At 37.7% G+C, this 21,372-nt stretch overlaps 1 protein-coding gene across 3 annotated transcripts in view; it reads right to left on the bottom strand.

The window, feature by feature from the left end:
* LOC130906198 (cell adhesion molecule DSCAML1-like) overlaps positions 1-21,372 on the bottom strand; it is a 148,904-nt gene that overhangs the window by 98,893 nt on the left and 28,639 nt on the right. For all 3 annotated transcript variants that reach the window (XM_057820233.1, XM_057820234.1, XM_057820235.1), the window contains exon 3: positions 16,386-16,532. In XM_057820233.1, coding sequence (XP_057676216.1) covers positions 16,386-16,532 — 147 coding nt within the window. The remainder of the gene's footprint in view (positions 1-16,385; positions 16,533-21,372) is intronic.

The raw sequence follows: 21,372 nt of genomic DNA on the forward strand, positions 1-21,372 counted from the left end.
TTGTGGTGGTCAGTAAATGTTACTTTTATAGAGCAAGTACAGGGAAATATATATGGAATCACTCCACTCTGAGGAAAAAATATGGAATCATGAGAAACAGACACAGAAATAACAATCAAAACACATCTCCACCACCTCTTGCTTTTATGACGGCTCCATTTGGTGCCAACTCTCTTTGATTGCAGTTGCCAGATCATCCTTGCAAGTCGGAGCCTTGCTGTGTAAATCTCACTGGAACAGCACCAAACAAAAGTTCCAGCATCATCAGCTTGTCAAGAGTCAAGAATCTGCATTGGACAAGGTGATGATGCTGGAACTTTTGTTTGGTGCTGTTCCAGTGAGATTTACAAAGATGACTGCCTGAATAAAACATCAAAATTTCCTCAGTCCTTGCTGATACGGGACTGGATGTCAAAACAAAAACAAAAAAATAATAACATCCCCAGAGTAAAATACATTTTTATTTTTATTCCTTTTTTTTCAAATTAAATTAAACAAAAAAAAAAGTTTTATTTTGAACTATTTTATAACTAGAATCATTTCTAGATTTTTTTTATTGCCAGAAATAGGTTTATAAATAAAATCAAGAATTAAAAAACATATATATTAATAATGAAAAAATGCTTCCGACATGTAAAACTTTAGCTGTCCGGATACCATTTTATGACTAAAATTATTTAGATGTTTTTTATCGAAAAATAAATAAACAAAAAAAATGAATAAATAAATAAATAAAAAATAAAAACCCTGAGTTTATAAATAAAATCAAGATAATAATTAAAATAATAATAATAATAAAAATGCTTCCAACATGTAAAACTTTTGAAATCGCTCCCTTAAAAGAGCTGTCTGGATACCAGATAAAACAAATTAAATCAATTTATTAATTATACATCAATGTATTATTTTCTTTTATTATTTCAATTCAAAATTTGTTTTTTTGTTTTGTTTTATTTTTAACCATTTTATGACTAAAATTATTTATATTTTTTAATTGCCAAAAAATAACAAAGTTGATAAAAAAAATCAAGAATTTAAAAATATATAAATATAAATAATAATAGAAATGCTTCGAACATGTAAAAAATTTGAAATTGCTTCCATTTAAGAGCTGATTTTTAACCAATTTATGACTAAATTATAGACTGTTTTTTTGCCGCCCCCCAATCCCCCCCCCCAAAAAATATATAAGTAGACTCAAGATTTAAATTATTTATTTTTTTTACTTAAATGCTTGTACAACTTTTAGAGAAAATTGCTCACATTTAAGAGCAGTCTGGAACCAGATAATTAAAATGGAAAAAAACAAACAAAAAACAAAAACAAAAAAAACTATACATTAATTGATTATTTATTTTATTGTGCTTTTTAAATTATACACAATTGAAATCATTCTGTTTTAGTAATTACCAACGTTTTTAAAAGTGACGGCAATATGAAATTTGGACATTTTGGGTGGACATGATTTGCTTTTGCTGGCCACACAAAAATAGCGGTAGGCCCTATATGGCCCTCGTGCCTTCAGTTTGACACCTGCGTTCAACATGATATCAGCTGCATGATGCCCCCCTCTTACAGAAACCCCCGCCGTGTTCCACATGGGGCAACAGAGGCGAGGGATAGATGGATGAGTGAAGAAACGTGATATCAGTGGGCAGTCAATGTCCCATGAGCCCCGGGGAGGCCATGTGCTCCCCGGTCCCGTACGGCGGCGAGCCGACCGCCACCACAAAGGCGAGCGCAGCCTTAATGTACCCCGGGTTAATGTTTAATGACTCCTCGCAATTCAGGCAGGTTTATGTAAAATCTGGAAATGGCTTTATTGTGTTACATTGAGTGTGTGCATGTGAAGGGCTTGTACATTCGTTCTCCCGGGGAGAGAACGCCTTTGTAGACCAGTGTTTACAAGAGTGTGTGGCGTCCCAGACAAGTGTTTCTATTAATGTATTCTGTGTGCACAAGCACAGATTTAACAACAGATTCTGTGTGCATGTTTGCAGACACTGCTGCTTCCCATAAGGTGGACTCACATTGCTTTTTATTTCACTTAAACATAATCTTAAAATAAGAACAAGGAAGAAAAAGCACCAATTCAGACTAACAGGCAAAATCTGATGTTTAGCCCATCCAGATTAAAACTGGATGGCTCTTCTGTAGTCTGAAAAGTCATAAAGCACAGAAGTCAGATTTTTGCAAGAGTGATTGAAACCACAGACGGGAGATAGTTTCAAATCAGATTTGGTCATAATGCTTTTCAGTCTGTAAAGCTCAAATGAAGAAACGAAGAACAATATAAACTGCGCTTCCGATAAACACACCGGTGGATAAAATATCACTCCTCTCTGAAGCCTGTTCCCTGCAGAGCTGCTGGATTACAAATGTTACTTTTCATACTAGTTATTGACATACAATGGTAAGTTTTAATAACTTTATCCTGAAAACCTAGCCAACACTATTGATAGCATGGGTCATCTGTGATTTTCATGGGTGAATATGTTGTTTTTTATTGGCATGCTATGTCGTAACCATTGATTTGCACTAGCTTAGCCACTCCAGAGCCCTGACACTAACAAATAACAAACTTGCACGGAATTTGTTGAAATCAACTCGACTAATTAAATCCCCCGCTAAATCGAAGATTAAGCCGAATGTCAAAAATTCTGAACTTCTCCTTTAAAGCACACTATTTTTTAACCCTTTATAGCCAAATGTATCACATTTGATACACTTAGAATTTCATGATTTTGAGACTAATACAGTATTTTGAAATTTCTCAAAATTGATCGATACAAGTTACCACATGCAGGGGGTAGGATTTAGCCATAGACTTCATAATCGTATTGACGGGTCAGATCGGTCATGCACTGCGCCTCGCCTTCAAGTAGGGGGCCGCCCACATACGGAGTAGCTATTCACAAACACACGCAAGCAACGATCTAACACAGGATTTCTGTTGAAAAAGTACGAAAGCTGTACCGCATACAAACAGGAAGGATTGTCTCAGTAGTGATTTGTTCGAGGATTCAAGGTAATTATTCTATTTTTCGTACCATGCATGCATTTTGAAATGTTGTGAAAAAATGCTAATGCAAAATGATGATTTTATAGTGAGTGATTAAAAACAAAAAGGAAATTTGTTTTGTTGTTTGTTTGTTGGCATACAAATTAAACCAAACTTTTTTTTTGCCAAGCAACAAATACAGTACATATTGTTAAACTGTAAAAGTCAATTGATACACATGAGGAACAAAGCTGTGGTCATAGAAGCATTCTGCTACTGAAGAACCGATATTCAGCAGAGCTCAAGTGCGACTCACCATCAAACTGATGTCACTCTGCAAAACCGACGCGTCGAAATTTGTTACATTGCTTAGCTTGCAAATGGAGTATCACGGCAATATCCAGCTGTTCCCTGTTAAACCCCGTGGCCACCCAGTGTGCGTGTCTTTTTTCAACCGCCTGACTTCCAACAAGGACGCCAGGGGCAGAGAATTGATCAGTAATGTAGCCTGTAAGTGACCTTCCCATCCATTAGTATCCAAGCTCGCGTTTGAGCCTGCTAACTTTTACTCTCTGTTGATATCAACGTCTATAACAGGGGTCCCCAACCGCCGGGCTGCGGACTGGTACCGGGCCGTGGCGCATTTGCTACCGGGCCGCACAGAAATAATAATTAACGACTGCATTCTGGCCAAATGAATTTTACACCAATAACCCTGTCTACTAGAGGTGTGCAAAATTTCCGATTCTTAGATTATTCGCAATTCGGCCGTGGAAGATTTGAGAACGATTCACAAAGATCCAAATTCCGATTATTAAAATATGCGAAGTAAAGCGGAAGTACACAACACTCAGCGCGCCGCGCGGTCTTCGGGACGGAACGGAGCGAGAGTAGCTAAACATCATGCTTCCCATTACCCGGCCCCTCGGGTAATGCCAATGCTCAACTCACGGCTCTAGCTCAACTCATGCCACGAGATAAAAAAACACAACAACATACCTGACTGCTGCTGAAAAGCTGCGACAAAGTACATCCATATAATGTTACGGTGGATATCATTTATATAGGACTAGATGCAACAAAGATTTGGTAGTGTTAGCTGCACATCTACAAAAAGCTAGATGCGGGCTTTATAAACGGCCGCCATCTTAAAGCAGTACACTTCCCTGCAAGGCTGTTGTAGCGAACCTTCCAAGCAAACCTAATTTAACTTTTTATCTAAAATACTCCTTAATCGGTAAAATATTGACTTGAATCTATCTTTAAAATAGTTTTAAAACTTTCACATGTCGAAAGTAGACAAAAGGGAAATTATGGAATAACGGGAGCAATTTTAACAAATTTTACGGTTGATTCACAACATTAAATTAATTGAATGTAGTTTAAAGCTGCTGATACAGAATGGGGACTGGAGTTTTTTATTTAATGTTATTTTTGTATATTTGTTTACTGCTATATGTTAACTTGATACTGAAATAGTAGTGTGGTTTAGCCTGAGAGTATTTTTGAATAATTTTGGAACTAATGTACAAAACATTAAAAAAAAAAAAAAAAAAAAAAAAAAAAAGAGAAAAACAAAGGAGGGGGGTGCATCAATAATCGTTTTATAATCGAATCGGAGCCTCTGAATCGTAATCGTAATCGAATCGTTAGGTGCCCAAAGATTCCCAGCTCTACTGTCTACTCTAGATATAATACTACAGGATAGAATGTCGTTATAGAAATCCATTGTTTGGACTTCTAGCAGTACATCTTGTTTTGTATATCTACAGTGCCAATGGGAAAACCCATTGGCAGTGTATCAAATACTTGTTCTCTCCACTGTATGTGCGCCCATCCTCGATAATAATGTATGACGTAGGGCGGGCGCATCACATTTGTTCCCGGAAATAATTAGCCCCCACATTAGAATTACTGAAAAACAGACATCTTTGGACAGATATTTTACGGGGAAAAGGGCACCTGACGAGCCAGAAGATGAGCCTAGAACCTCGAAGAAAACAAAATCTATGCTTCTTCCCAATCACTAAAGACCCACAAACTACGAAGGAGTGGATTCGTGACCTGTACGTTAATAAACCGAGTGATTCGAGCATGTCTCTGCAACAGGAGTATCAGCTTGTAGAGATCGCAAATTACGGCGACCTTAAACGTACATTTGAGACAACTCTACCGAGGTTCTGGATTAAAGTCATTCCGGAATATCCTGAAATCGCTAGGAGAGCACTGAAAACCATGTTACAAGTTCCAACATCGTATCTTTAGGAAGCGGGCTTCTCTCATTCTCCCATCACACCTAGATGGGACCATCGGGTCTCAACGAAACAAGCTCAGGCCTCCCACTGATTCAGTGGGTAAGTTATATTTTCCCTGCATTTAACACGAGGGGGCTAAAAACAAATGTTATTTTATATTTGCTGTATTTTGCTGCCGCACATTGCCGGTGTTCTGACAAATTTGGCATGCGCGTAATGTTAAAAAAAAGTAAACACTATGAACTTTCTTTAAAAAAAAGGAATATTAACTTACGTTTGCCATGTTAACTGCACACAACAACTGCACGCAGCTCTCTCACTTAACGACTTTGCCGTGTTGTTAAGCATTAATTTGCGCCTTTTTTGTGTTGCACATGTATGTTTGTGATGTAAATAGTTTTTTTTTTACCATCGTCGGATAACATTGAGAGTCCAACTGAATATAAAAGAGGGCTTTTTCACCACCACAAAAGCTTTGGGAGCAAAATTTTTTAAGGGTGCAAAATTTGACAGAACACCGGTCTGTGAAAAAAAAAGATCCAAATCACACCGGTCCGTGGTGCAAAAAAGGTTGGGGACCGCTGGTCTATAACACAGGCCTACAAACAAAAACGTTTGTTAGCGCTTGAGGGTTTTTAACCCTTTATTGCCAAACGTATCATATTTGATACACCTAAAATGTCATGATTTTGAGACAAATTCAGAATTTCGATATTTCCTTTTGATAAAAACAAAAAGTGATGGATGCAAGTCAACACATGCATCGGCAGGTTCCATGAGAAAATTAAACAGGATTTAGCAAGGGTTATAGATATTAGAACGCTTATTACAGATATTCATTTTGACTATTCTTTTTACAAATTTGCAAAAAAAAAGGTTTCATTAGGACCTTATTTTTCAAATTTTGGGATTCTCCGATAATTGCTTCATTTTTCGGGTATTTAAGGGTTAATCATTTCTTGATCAGTAGAACCAGCTGATTTTAAATGTGGTATTGGTTTTTCCGAATTGGCTCTATTTTTTCCAGCTCTTTAGAATCAGTAATATAATAATCAGTATGATAATGCAGTGCTTCTCAAATATTTTCTGTTACGCCCCCCACCCCCACCCCCGGAAGACATGAATGTTTCGCACCCTCCAACTCCCTGCCGCCACTGTTAATAGCATCGTTTATTAAATTATCATTATTATTATAAGTACACCTCTGCATAACATTGTGTCCTTTTTAATAAAGAAAAGAGTAAGATAGCTCAACTTACAAAAAAATTATAACTTTACTAACATAGTTTTGTAGATCAACTTACAATAAATGATAACTTTACTAACATAGTTTCGTTTGTAACAGAAAAGTCTTAAAACAACATAGGTAACTTTTCAGTTTTGGTCGATTTTAGCGAAGCAGGTGGACAAAAGCGGTAGTGTTTTGCCTTAAAGAAGACTGTGTTTCCCCATGAGAACCAGCGCACACCCGCACAGTGTAATAAAATCGTGATCTCCCGTCGGCTGCAGATGGATTAAACGACATTTTTATTTCCAGCGGCTGTGTGAAGGATGAATAGTAATGACGTAATGAATCCAGTTGTGGCTAAACAATAGCATTTAACGGTTAGGAACTGTGTGGCTTAGTGTGGCTAAGCCCCCCACCCCACCCGAACTCATCAGCGCTCACTCTAACTATCCAAAAAGTCCAAAAATATTATATTTTGGCTTAAATATAGAGGATACACTGCCCTCTGGTGTCAGCGTTGGCTCTGGCTGGACTGTCGCCTTATGACTGAGGAGCAGACTCTCGTCTTACATGGATAAAGGACAGCTGCACTTCTGTTTGGCCCACATAAGGTTGTAAGTTGTTTCAGCTAATATACGTCTGCGTATGCATTTGTAATTAAGTTTACAACTACAGTTTGTGGAGTTACGTGTGTGTGATTTGCTATGAGAATTGTAAATACGTTAGCATTCGTAGCATTTAGGATAGTGGACTTTTGTTAGGAAAATTAGGCTAATGTACTAAATTTACATATTGATCAGACTAAACGGATGTCTGAACACCAATTGTTTTGGGTCACGTGTTTTATTGTTAAAATGTGAAATTTGGCACACTTGGTCAAATTTTCCCAAGTAGATGTTTCATTTTGGTTTTGAATAAGTGTGTGGCTGCACAGCTCGGTACCACCTCTTTTTTTGTAGGACCCTCTTCAATAGGGTTTTGTTCACATAGGTGTGTCAATGTATTTCTAATCCTCAAAAAAAGAGGCGACTTTTACGCAAGTTAGGTTCTCATGAGATCATGAGGGGGACGACCTGCCACCACCACCACGACCCGAACCCGAGTTGCGCCAAACTGCGAGAGCCCGTTCAGTCCTGCTTGTAGGCCTAGTTGCTATTTGTACTTGTACCAGCAGTTTTTATTCAGGCTTAAGCTTAGGTTTTTTTTTTTTTTTTTTTTTTTTTTTTTAATGCATTCTTATAGGAAAATCCTGCTCGACATAAGACCATTTTCGACTTACAAACCAGGTCCTGGAACGAATTAAATTGGTATGTAGAGGTACACAGGGTCACCACCGGTATCTTGCCAATGTAGTTACCCCTGTCACGACACCGGTGGGCGTACCATATTCAATGGATGACGATGTTGGCGAAAAGTTTAGCTGTCCTAAGCACCCTGATTTGGAATTCCATTCAAGAATGATGGGAAACAAAAAATGCTCATTTTCAACTTATTATTATTATTAATATTCTTGTGAGTTAATTGTATTGTTGACACTGCATTTCGGGGTCATCAACATGTTGTGCCCCCCCTGCCCCAAAAGTCAAACTCCACCTATGACTTAGGTTGCATTCAATGACCTTAATTTAGCTACAAACAGTATAAATATATTAGTGCTGCAACCATTAATCGATTAACTCGAGTACTCGATTAGAAAAAAAATATTCGAATTAAATTTTGTTGCTTTGTGTATTCATTTAATTAAAATGGCGTTGAAATGAAAGATGCCGATCACGTAATTTTCAAAGTATCGGAATCGGCGAAAAAATATCGGACATGCCTTTTTTTAATATAAACATTTTTTATTTAAATCATTTTCTAATTGTATTTAACGTTACAGACAAAATGTGTTACACTCATCCGGAGTAGTTTTGGCTTAAAGTAGGGCTATCAAATTTATTGCGTTAACGGCGCTAATTATTTTTTTTTAATTAATCACGTAAAATAATTAACGCATACGCTGCACGACTCATTCACGCATTGCCGCATTCAATCTATAAAGATGCCGTTTTACCTATAGATAGCGCTAAAAGGCAGCATATAATGAGTAGAGAGAATTTTGACAGCCTTTGGAGCCATTTTTTATGTGGCTAAAGCCTTACAATACCTCTCTCAACAATTAAAAATAACGTGGAAGGCAATGTGGGGAAGAAAGGTAGCAGTTGATCATTTTCTTAACACCCTATGTTCTTTCCCAACACAGAGAAGATATATCAATTGGTGCCCCTACACACAGTCATGGTTGAACTTCCCATCATGCATTTGGGCAGAAGTTAAATGGCAACAGTATCATTTACTGAAGCTCAACAAATACACTAGATGGCAATATTTTGTCACAATATACAAAGTCACATTTATCCTTTAAGAATTACAAGTCTTTCTATCCGTGGATCCCTCTCACAGAAAGAATGTTAATAATGTAAATGCCATCTTGAGGATTTATTGTCATAATAAACAAATACAGTACCTATGTACTGTATGTTGAATGTATATATTCGTCCGAGTTTTATTAATTTTTTTCTTAATGCATTGCCAAAATGTATATGATCGGGAACAATTATCAGGAATGATTGGAATTGAACTGGAAGCAAAAAAAAACAAAAAACAATAGGATCGGGAAATATCGGGATCGGCAGATACTCAAACTAAAACTATCGGGATTGGATCGGGAGCAAAAAAACATGATCGGAACAACCCTAGTTGTAACGGTTTATTTTGAAGTGTTTGCATTTCGTTTTATTGATTGGGGTGGATACACTGCCCTCTGGTCTGCCTAATTTCACATGGCTGAATCCAACTGCTCCCTGTTCAGACCAACGTAAGCTTTAGTAAGTAAGTTTTTGTTTGAGCTCATGTTTTTTAATGCATTCGTAATTTTGTTTATAGGTATATTTAGTCGTTTTTTGTGGGAATATGTGTCTAAACCATTTGTTAGGAGCAGTGCAAAAAAATAAAAAATGTTAGCATTTTATAGCATTTAAGCTAGCGGACTTTTGCTAACCAAGTTAGCCAATTGGTCTTTTGTTGTACATAGATCCATATTAGTTAATTTTTTGAGACCGTTTGAGGCTGAGATCAGGTATTTTAATTTTTCAGTTTCCTTATCCAATTACTCGATTATTCAAACTAATTAGTTCATCGATTAATTGACTACTAAAATAATCGATAGCTGTAGCCCTTAAATATTTCATGCACAAATTTCACTCAAATTAATCAAATTTGTGTTTCAGTTTTGTTTTTGAAGTCTGCAAATAGGTGTTCTAATATGTTGATGAATGTCTCCTTCATGTACTCACCAATTTGACTCAATTTGAGTCTTGACTGGTGTAATAATTAAATTTGTGATGGACAAAAATACAGTTCAGTCCAAGTCCCCCAAAAAAGACTCCCTGTTCCACTTTCCTAACAACCGTACTGTATGTGTAAGAAAACACTGCCAGTAAACAAAGGCAAAGTGTGTGGCAGGTGGATTAGATGATTGGGCATCTTCTGTGGGCCATCCATGTGGCCGTAGCCATCTGCTGGTCCAGTCTGGATGCATCGCAAGCACTCATTAGCTCTCTGCTGGTTCCACCGACAGCTTAAATCTGCGCCGGTGCACGGTGAGTGTGTTTTTTTTATGGCCTTCCACAAACTCTTCATTTCTCTGTCACTACTCCAACGCTCCTCTTTCAGATCACTACTCCAATTTACAATTTTCTCATGTAGCAGACTTCACACCGTGGAGATGCTACCGGGACGGGCAAGTGAGAGGGAACTAGGTCAGTCTGCCTGCACCCCTCCCCTTTTAAAACCCCCATCACTGTCCTGCCTGGACAGGAAAGTGGGACACACGCACAAATGTATTAAAACACACACACTTATATTAATATAGTACACACACACACACGCAAACAGATGGGGAACGTGCGATTGTCAGAATGGAACGGGTTAGGCTTCCGAGGGAAAGGCGGCATGCTGTTATGTCATCAATGTGATTGTGCTACTAAGTTGTACACAGAGTAGGTTCACTGTTAACTCATTGACGGACGTAGATGTCCAGTCCTGTCATGTCCGTAAACGACACTGAAATGTGACGAAATGACGAAAATGAAAATATTTCGTCGACGGACAATTTTTTCATGATGACAACGAGCTAAAAACGTGGCTTGGGAGACTAGAACATAACGAGATGAATGCCAGTTTTCGTCTGACGAGACGATAATGCGTCATCGTTCCTGTCATATGTTCACAATGCATGACAATTTCATATTGTACGTGGAGTGTGTCAGCTTGCATCGTGGCAGTGTTTGGGTCGTGTCACTCGTGTGATATGCTGCGCCTCTCCCTCACTCTCCTCACAGTGATTAGGATAAGTTTTAAGCTAGGTTGCGCTTCATCTTGCTTGTTTGGAAACACGGTAAGATTTGTTTTCTTATCTTGGCAAGAGAGAATACGCAATATTGCTTTAGCCTTTAAAAGGGAGGTGCAGCAAGTCACATTAGTGGCACGACTTAAACACTGCTAAATGCGTGCTAACTACACATACAATAAGACAATATCACACATTGTGAATTTATGACGGAAACTATGGCAAATTTTATCTCGTTTTTGTGTCGTCGGACGACAACTGGCATCCATCTCGTTATGTTTTACTCTCCCAAGACACGTTTTCAGCGCGTCATCGTGACGCTATCGTCATGAAAAAAATTGTTCGTTGACAAAATATTTTCCTTATCGTCATCGTCAAGCCCGTCGAGGGGGGGGGGCAACCAGGTATGTTATCCCAGGCATTAGGGGGCCCTGAATGACCCTTAATTTATTTGACTTTATGTTCACATATTTCTTTTTTATTTAAATCACTGTCTGATTAAATATTATGTTCTACTCGATATATACTTAAAAAACTAACATATGAAATATTTGCACTACATACATGATGCATGAACAAGGAAATACGAACGTGGCCGCTATGTTAACGTAACATAACTATTAGGAGTAGAGATGTCCCGATCGATCGGGTCCAATCACGTCATTTTCAAAGTATCGGAATTGGCAAAAAAATTATCGGCCATGCCTTTTTTTAATATATATATATATATATATATATTTTTTTTTTAATTAAATCGTTTTCTAATTGTATTTAACATTACAGACAATATGTTACACTCATCCACAGTCTTTAGTTTAGGCTTAAGGTAGGGTTATCAAATTTATCCTGATAACAGCGGTAATTAATTTTTAAAAAAATGTATCACGTTAAAATATTTAACGCAATTAATGCATGCGCTGCACGACCCACTCACGCATTGTCACGCTTAATCTGTAATGGCGCCGTTTTACCTATATAGACAGATAAAAGGCAGCGCAGAATGAGTAGAGTGAATTTTGGCTGCCTCTCCCTACGATTAGAAATATCATGGGAAGCAATGTGGGGAAGCAAGGTAGCATTTGATCTTTTTCTTAACACCTTATGATATTTCCCAACGTAGAGAAGATATATCAATTGGTAGCACTACGCACAGTCATGGTTCCACTTCCCATCATGCATTTGGGCATGGCTACAGTATCATTTACTGAAAGTTCAACAAATACACTAGATGGCAATATTTAGTCACAATATACAAAGTCACAAGTCTTTCTATCCGTGGATCCCTCTCACAGAAAGAATGTTAATAATGTAAATGCCATCTTGAGGATTTATTGTCATAATAAACAAATACAGTACTTATGTACTGTATGTTGAATGTATATATTCGTCAGTTTTATTCATTTTTTTCTTAATGCATTGCCAAAATGTATATGATCGGGAAAAATTATCGGGAATGATTGGAATTGAATCGGGAGCAAAAAAAAGCAATCGGATCGGGAAATATCGGGATCGGCAGATACTCAAACTAAAACGATCGGGAGCAAAAAAACATAATCGGAACAACAATGATTAGGAGTTATTCAGATAACTATAGCACAAAGAATATGCAAACAAGTTTACCAAACCATCAGTGTCACTCCAAAACACCAAAATAACATGCGAAATGATATAATAATGTGTTAATAATTTCACCCATAAGTCGCACCCCTAGGCAAACTATGAAAAAAACTGCGACTTATAGTCCGAAAAATACAGCAAATGTTTTATAATGCATAAAATTGTATCAAAACATGCAACAAATACATGTTACAATGAGATTATAGCACAATAAACATAAAATCTGACTCGTGCATCATGTAAAAAAAAAAAAAAAACGATAGTGTAAAGAATCAAAGTTATTACACTCATGTAAAGCTGTCGGAACACGGGGGGCAAATGAAGAGGACGCTGGGATACACACATACAGTTGAGGTCCCTCTTAGCCAATTGGATGCCAGGAATGCTAGGCAATTGCCAATGGCAGAACAGCTATGTTCAGTCAACTTTGGAGCTGCGATTACCAACCATAATGCATTTTTGCCTTCCTTATGCTGAAATTTCATTCTTAATAAGAGGCAATATTTTCCCATTGAGGCGTGTCTTAACCTGAAAATTCTGTATGTAGAGACGTTAAGTACAGGTACCGCTGTATTTATTTTTGGACTAAAACTTTGAATTTGAATTTTACAGACGAAAACATTTCGAGTAACCATCGACTATAAGCAGATGAAATTTGCATGACAATTCGTCCACTAAAACTAAACGAAGACAAAAACATTTTGAAATGACTAAATTATGACTAAGACTAATTCAGTATTTTTCATTCAAAAGACTACGACAAAGATTAAAACGGCTGCCAAAACAACACTGCTGCCACCCCTCCCGTTTCAAATTATTTTGACAGGATACCGTCACAAGGCTATAGTGCGTACGTATGGGTATATAGGTCACTTGATGAGCAGTGAGTGTGAAGATCAGATGCTGAACATGATGAGCTGCTCACTGAACTCCCCGCTCAGTCAGTAGAATGCACAAATGCTGCAAGCCATCACAGTGAAAGCAGCGTCAACCTTGACCCCCTTTGTCTGCGCGTGCCAATCAAACAAATCAAATCCATGCAACAAATAAACACACCTGTCAGGTTGAAAAAAAACAATATGACCTTGCTGTCATGCCACTGTTTGCCACAAAAGGGCAAGTCAACATTTAGATGTTAACATCCCATTCTAAATCTAATGATCGTCTCAAGCCCTCCCATCTATCGCCATCAATTAAGACTGCGACAATTAATTGACAACTTGTTTTGACAGTCTATTGATCATTTAGTGACATTGTTTACCTCAGAATTGCTCAAAACCTTGTTTTAATGGTAAGTATTCACTTTATTATTTTTTTTTTTTCAGGGTGTACCACGCCTACCGCCCATATTTAGCTGGGATTGGCTCCAGCACCCCCGTGAGGATAAGCAGCTCAGAAAACGAATGAATGAAGGAATGAATTTTGTTTCAATAAAAAGGTAGGGAAAAAACTGTCCATATTTATTCATTTACATATTTAAAAATAATTAGCAGTATACGTATGACTAAATAGGAAAATAGTAAATAAAAAAAATAAAAAAATAGAAAAAAGCTAAATATTTTCTGTAACATGAACCATAGACTTCATAATGTATTGACATGACAGATTTCCCACTCACTGCGTCACGCCTTCTCGAAGGGGGCCGTCCAACACTCCGCTTCATTTAGCAGTCGGTCACATGCAGCGATCTAACGCCGGATTTAGGTTGAAAAAGTACGAAAGCTGTACCGCATACAAACAGTAAGGATTGTCTCAGGAGTGATTTCTTTGAGGATTCAAAGTAATTATTATATTTTTCGTACCAAGAATCGAGACTCTTTTACGTCCATATCTATCTATAAAGAATTCAGTGATTTATTCGCAAGAATTTTCAACAGAAAAACCTCTTTGTTGTACTAAGGAGGCCGTTAATTTCCTTACTGACTAGACTCATAATTCGCAATATTTACGTAAAAATAAATGCTACCTGCACGTTTTTCTGTTTTTTTTTGTTGTTGTTGCTTTTGACCAAGAATTGAGACAGTTTTACGTCCATATCTATAAAGAATTCAGTAATTTTAGCATTTATTCACAAGAATTTTCAACAGAAAAAACTCTGTTTACATATGGTGACCGCTAATCTCCTTACTGAGTAGCTTCATAGTTCGCAGTATTTATGTAAACTAAATGGTACCTGCACATTTTTTTTTTTGCTTTTAACCAAGAATCGAGACTGTTTTACGTCCATATCTATAAAGAATGCAGGGATATAAGCATTTATTCACAAAAATTTTCAACGGAAAAAAGCTCTGTTTACATATGGCGGCCGCTAATTTCCTTACTGACTAGCCTCATAGTTCGCAATATTTACGTAAAATAAATGCAACCTGCATGTTTTTTTTCTGCTTTTAAACCAAGTGTCAAGACTTTTTACGTCCATAACTATGAAGAATTCAGGGATTTAAGCATTTATTCACATGAATTTTCAACGGAAAAAGCTCTGTTTATATATGGCAGCCGCTAATTTCCTTACTGACTAGCATCATAGTTCGCAATATTTACATAAAATAAATGCTACTGGCACGATTTTTTTGCTTTTAACCAAGAATCGAGAGGGTTTTACGTTCATATCTATAAATAATTCATGGATTTAAGCATTTGTTCACAAGAATTTTCAACAGAAAAAGCTCTTTGTTTATATATGGCGGCCACTAATTTCCTTACTGACTAGCCTCATAGTTCGCAATATTTACGTAATATAAATGCATACTGCACGGATTTTTTTGCTTTTAACCAAGTGTCTTTTACCTCCATATCTATAAGGAATTCAGGGAGCTAAGCATTTATTCACACGATTTTCAACAGAAAAAGCTGTTTACATATGGCGGCTGCTCATTTCCTTACTGACTAGCCTCATAGTTCGCAATATTTACGTAAAATAAATGCTACTGGCACGATTTTTTTGCTTTTAACCAAGAATCGAGACCATTTTACGTCCATATCTAAAGAGAATTCAGGGATTTAAGCATTTTTTTCCCCACTCGGTTAGCTTTGACGAAGGTAGGCCCACTATGAATCGGCCCCGCACCCCGTCAATACATTATGAAGACCATCGATTAACAGTAAATAAAGCGATATTTATTAATAGATTACTTAATCTCAAAAGCAATCCGTGATTTGGTAACTATATAAATAATCGTTAGTGGCTAACGTACAATCGACGCCAGCCAAAGCGTTAAAAATAAACATTATAGTCGTTAATAATCTCATTGCTGTATTTGTAAAATTAAAAAAAAAACGTTGCATGTGAGACACAAGGATGAACTTTGCATACATGAGATATAAAACACCATCTGCTTTAACCTGAGGCCATTCTTGCCCTACTACCCTCCTTGCTTATTTTTCCATTCTCTCATATCCCTCCCCACATTTTATGTACACACATCATAGACCTACAAATGCAGCAAATACAACCGAACTACGAAAGACAAAGGCTTACGCGCAAATGAGGTTAATGAAGATGAATGTGGGGACAATCCGCTGTCTTTAATAGGACTCTTCAAGCATACAACTAAGATCTAGAACACAACTACAGTGTCGTCATTACAGCTCGCAACGCAATGTCAATTACACTTAACGTCAGGATTTGACGTTTGGACCATTTGTAATGAGATGTAAATGTTGCAATATCTGAGAAAAGGAAATATCCTCCCAAAGGAGGGCAAAGAGCAGGCTGAGTAAAATGAAAGGATTCCAGCCGGAAGGCCAGATCAGTGATCCAGAACAGTGAGCAGACATAAGACGGAAAAAGTCAACATACGTCAACTGTCAGGCAAAAACACAAAACAGATCAAAGCGGTCCCAGTTCCTAAAAAAAAAGACATCGGCCAGCAGATCAGAAATCTGATGTCTTACCTGGGACGATAGAGACCGTGTCTCTCTCCCAGGAAACAACGCTGACATACTCCTGCACGGCTGTGGGGATGAGGCACTTGAACACAGCTACGTTGCCCCGCATGCTGCGCTGGTCCGCCACCCGCACTGTGTAGGGCTCCCTGAAAACTACACAAACAAACGCATATTCAACTTATCTCAAAGTTTGTTTCAATAATAGCCAAGTCCAATACTGTAATTTATCCTGTTATAATACCTAAAATACAGTGCATCACAAAAGTGAGTACACCCCTCACATTTCTGCAGATATTTAGGTATATCTTTTCATGGGACAACACTGACAAAATGACACTTTGACACAATGAAAAGTAGTCTGGGTGCAGCTTATATAAGAGAGGTAATGTATTTTCCCCTCCAAATAACTCAAAATATAGCCTTTAATACCTAAACCCCTGGCAACAAAAGTGAATACACCCCTAAGAAACTACATCCCTAAATGTCCAAATTGAGTACTGCTTGTCATTTTCCCTCCAAAATGTCATGCGACTCATTTAGCCCGCAAACACTTTGCTGAAGACATGTCAACAAAGCCCATGGATTACTGGAACGGTATCCTATGGTCTGATGAGACGGGCAGGCTTTCTTGTGTACTGTCTTCAGAAGAGGCTTCCTCCTGGGGTGACAGCCATGCACACCAATTTGATGTAGAGTGTGGCGTATGGTCTGAGCACTAACAGGCTGACCCCCACCTCTTGAATCTCTGCAGCAATGCTGACAGCACTACTGTAACGAGTCACATGACATTCTGGAGGGAAAATGACAAGCAGTACTCAATTTGGACATTTAAGGATGTATGTAGTTTCTAAGGTGTGTACTCACTTTTGTTGCCATGGATTTAGATATTAATGGCTATATTTTGAGGGGAAAATAACTATTACATAAGCTGCATACAGACTACTTATCATTGCGTCAAAGTGTCATTTTGTCAGTGTTGTCCCATGAAAAGATATTCTGAAATATCTGCAGAAATGCGAGGGATGTACTCACTTTTGTGATACACTGTAATTATGTACGGTAACACTTTGCAGTTGTACCTCTACTTAGGAAATTAATTGGATCTGGACACCAGTGTTGTTGTCATCACCGATGACAACAACAAAAATATTTCATCAAAGACGATGACGCCAAAATGATGAGCTAAATCGTGTGTTGGGAGACTAAAACATAACGAGATGGATGCCAGTTGTAGTCTGACGAGACGATATGAAAATTCTGCAGTTTCCGTCTTATGTTCATATTTTTTATCGCATGTGTAGTTAGCACGCATCTTAGCAGTGTTTAGCCGTGTCACTCATGTGACGTGCTGCACCCCCCCCCCCACACACACACACGCGTGTGCCCATTCCAGGCTGCTTTTGTGAAACAAATGTAAGGTGCTGCTTGGTAAGTTTTGTTTTCTTATCTTGGCTATGCCATGCTGCTTTAGCCTTTAAAGGTCTGTGCTGAGTGATCATCACACACAAAGTAACTTTTAGTGTTAGCATAGCGTTCGCGTTAGCATTTAGTGTGGTGACTCGGTGTCTTCTTAAACTCTTGGAAAACTTTATACATACAGTTCATTGCGTATAGTTAGAGATTTAAGTGTACTGAAAGGGTTCATTCTGACTTACGCGGAAATTCGGGTTACGTCGCGAGCGTATGAACGGAAATCGTTCGTAACCTGGGAATAGGGTTGCCACCTTTCAGAAATAGAAATACGGGACGCCCCCCCGTGCCCAAAGCTGTACAGGCATAAGATATAAGGGACATGCCCAAAACTCCTAAAATGCATAGAAATGTATCTATTCATATATATTCTGTATTTGTTCAGTAGGGAACGCAACATTTAATTGCCAATTACGGATTGTACCTTATTTCAAGGGACAGGTGGCAACTCTACCCTGGAACTACCTGTGCACTAATGTAAAGCTGTTGGAACACAAGGGGCGAATGAAGAGGATGTTTGGATACACACATACACAGCCAGTCGAGGTTCCTTTTAGCCAATTGGATGCCAGGAAAGCTATGCAAATAGCCAATGGCAGAGCAGATATAAGTACATTACGTTCAGTAAACTTTGCGAGCTGTGAGTACCAGCATTCTGGTATTTTTGCCTTTCGTATCCTGAAATTTCTTTCATAACAAGAGGCAATATTTTCCCGTTGAGGCCTGTCTTAACCTGGAAATCTGTATGTAGAGATGTTCGTAAGTAGAGGAAAGTGACATTATTTGCCGGATGACATTTAATGACGTCTCACATAAGTGTTCGTTAGTGCTAATGACAGTGTCATGTCATAATTATGACGGTCTTATGACAGTCTTCTGAACCCACTGTCAAATTAAATGTTACCGATGTACTTGTGTTTACATCTGACAGTGGTAGACGTCCAATTCATTTTGACAAGGAGGAGCTGGCATACAAACGCTGGACTAACTATACCTTGTCCTGTAACGCCATAGACTTTCCTAATTTCCCTTTTGGACGTGTTATTGAGCGCTTCTTAAGTGATTCAAGTTGCTATCACCTCCGGCCTAAAGCATAACTGCAGCTGACGCATGATGCTAGGGCTGCAGCTATCGATTATTTTAGAAGTCAATTAATCGATGAACTAGTTAGTTCGAATAATCGAGTAATCGGATAAGGAACATGGAAAGAATTAAATTACCTGAGCTGAGCCTCAAACGGTATAAAAAATAAGGATCTAAGTACAACAAAAGAACAATTGGCGAATTAGCGTAGCAAAAGTCAGCTAGCTTATATGCTATAAAATGCTACTTTTTTTTTTTTTAATAATGGTCTTAACGAATAGTTCAGACACTTATTCCGACATAAAAAAGGCTAAATATACCTATAAACTAAATTACGAATGCATTAAAAAACCTTAGCTCAAACAAAAACTTGGTTTACGTTGGTCTTCACAGGGAGCAGTTGGATTCAGCCATGTGAAATGAGGCAGACCAGAGGGCAGTAAATCCACCCTAATCAATAAAACTTAATGCAAACACTTTCAAAATAAACCATTATAACGCCACTTTAATTAAACGAATACTCGAAACAACAAAATTTAATTCGAATATTTTTTTTCTAATCGAATACTCGAGTTAATCGATTAATCGTTGCAGCACTACATGATGCGCATGATTTTACGAGTATTTTAGTATTCGATTAATCGATGAACTAGTTAGTTCGAATAATCGAGTAATCAGATAAGGATCAAATAAAAAATAAAACACCTGAGCTGAGCCTCAAACGGTATTACAAAATTAGGGCTGCAACTATCGATAATTTTAGTAGTCGATTAATCGATGAACTAGTTAGTTCGAATAATCGAGTAATCGGATAAGGAACATGAAAAATTAAAATACCTGAGCTGAGCCTCAAACGGTATAAAAATAAATAAGGATCTATGTACAGCAAAAGAACAATTGGCAAATTAGCATAGCAAAAGTCCGCTAGCTTAAATGCTATAAAATGCTACTGTTTTTTGTTTTTTTTTAAAATAATGCTCTTAAGGAATAGTTCAGACACTTATTCCGACAAAAAAAGGCTAAATATACCTATAAACTAAATTACGAATGCATTAAAAAACCTTAGCTCAAACAAAAACTTGGTTCACGTTGGTCTTCACAGGGAGCAGTTGGATTCAGCCATGTGAAATGAGGCAGACCAGAGGGCAGTCAATCCACCCTAATCAATAAAACTAAACGCAAACACTTTCAAAATAAACCATTATAACGCCACTTTAATTAAATGAATACTCGAAGCCACAAAATTTAATTCGAATATTTTTTTTCTAATCGAATACTCGAGTTAATCGATTAATCATTGCAGCACTACATGATGCGTATGACTTTACGAGCACGAACATAAACTAACAAGCCTTTGGCCCATCAAATCAGCATCAGAAACGTAAAAAAAGTTAGTAGCAAGTCTTAAGTGGGTTGAAAAAGTGTTTTTGCCAAGCATATTGAGATGCCAAGTTTCCGTTCGAACTCTTTGTGTCCTCATCGAGGTATTGGTGGTGCTTGCATAGATAAGAAAAGTTTTTAAAATTAACTCTAAATATCGCGTGGAGTAGCTTTGAATTAGGAAAAAAAGGTCATAACAAATTTAGGTGCGCTGTCATTGTATTAGCAAAAATAACTTTCATATTTGATGTTTGCAGGAGAGAGTTATTGCAGATCCAGAGTGATTAAATAAGCACGGATGGGAAACCGTCTATTTTTGGAAAAAATCTGTTCAGAAGCTGCTCCCTCAATCCTTCCTCTCTGCCCAAACAATCCTCCTGTGTCAGACTAAATATAGCCACAACGGACTTTTTTGTTGTTTTTTGTTTTAGTTATCTCTCTTTAACAGTCCTAATTGGTTCTGTTCATTGATTAGACGGCGATGCTTTTGTAAAATAGCATATTTGGTGGTTGCAATTAGGCACGTGTCGGTTTCCAGTTTCAAGGTGTACCGTTTTCATACCTGTCAAGTTGTACGGTTTCGGCGTAATTTGTATGAGTGAGCTCTGATTTTTAAATGTGTACGGCGTACGTTCAAAATCTGTACGTTTTTCGTGCATTACGTTTTTTTTCTCCGTTCGGATTTTGTCACCGTTTCTCTAGAGGAGATCTGCATGGAGGAATGGGCCAAAATACCTGCAACAGTGTGTGAAAAGCTTGTGAAGAGTTACAGAAAACGTTTGGCCTCCGTTATTGCCAGCAAAGTGTACATAAAGTATTGAGATGAGCTTTTGGTACTGACCAAATACTTATTTTCCACCATGATTTGCAAATAAATTCTTTAAAAATCAAACAATGTGATTTTCTGGATTTTTTTCCCACATTCTGTCTCTCATGGTAGAGGTTTACCCATGTTGACAATTACAGGCCTCTCTAATATTTTCAAGTGGGAGAACTTGCACAATTAGTGGTTGACTAAATACTTATTTACCCCACTGTAACCTCAAATCACCGCCATAGT

Source organism: Corythoichthys intestinalis, chromosome 18 (genome assembly GCF_030265065.1).
Source record: "Corythoichthys intestinalis isolate RoL2023-P3 chromosome 18, ASM3026506v1, whole genome shotgun sequence".
Classification (NCBI taxonomy): domain Eukaryota; kingdom Metazoa; phylum Chordata; class Actinopteri; order Syngnathiformes; family Syngnathidae; genus Corythoichthys; species Corythoichthys intestinalis.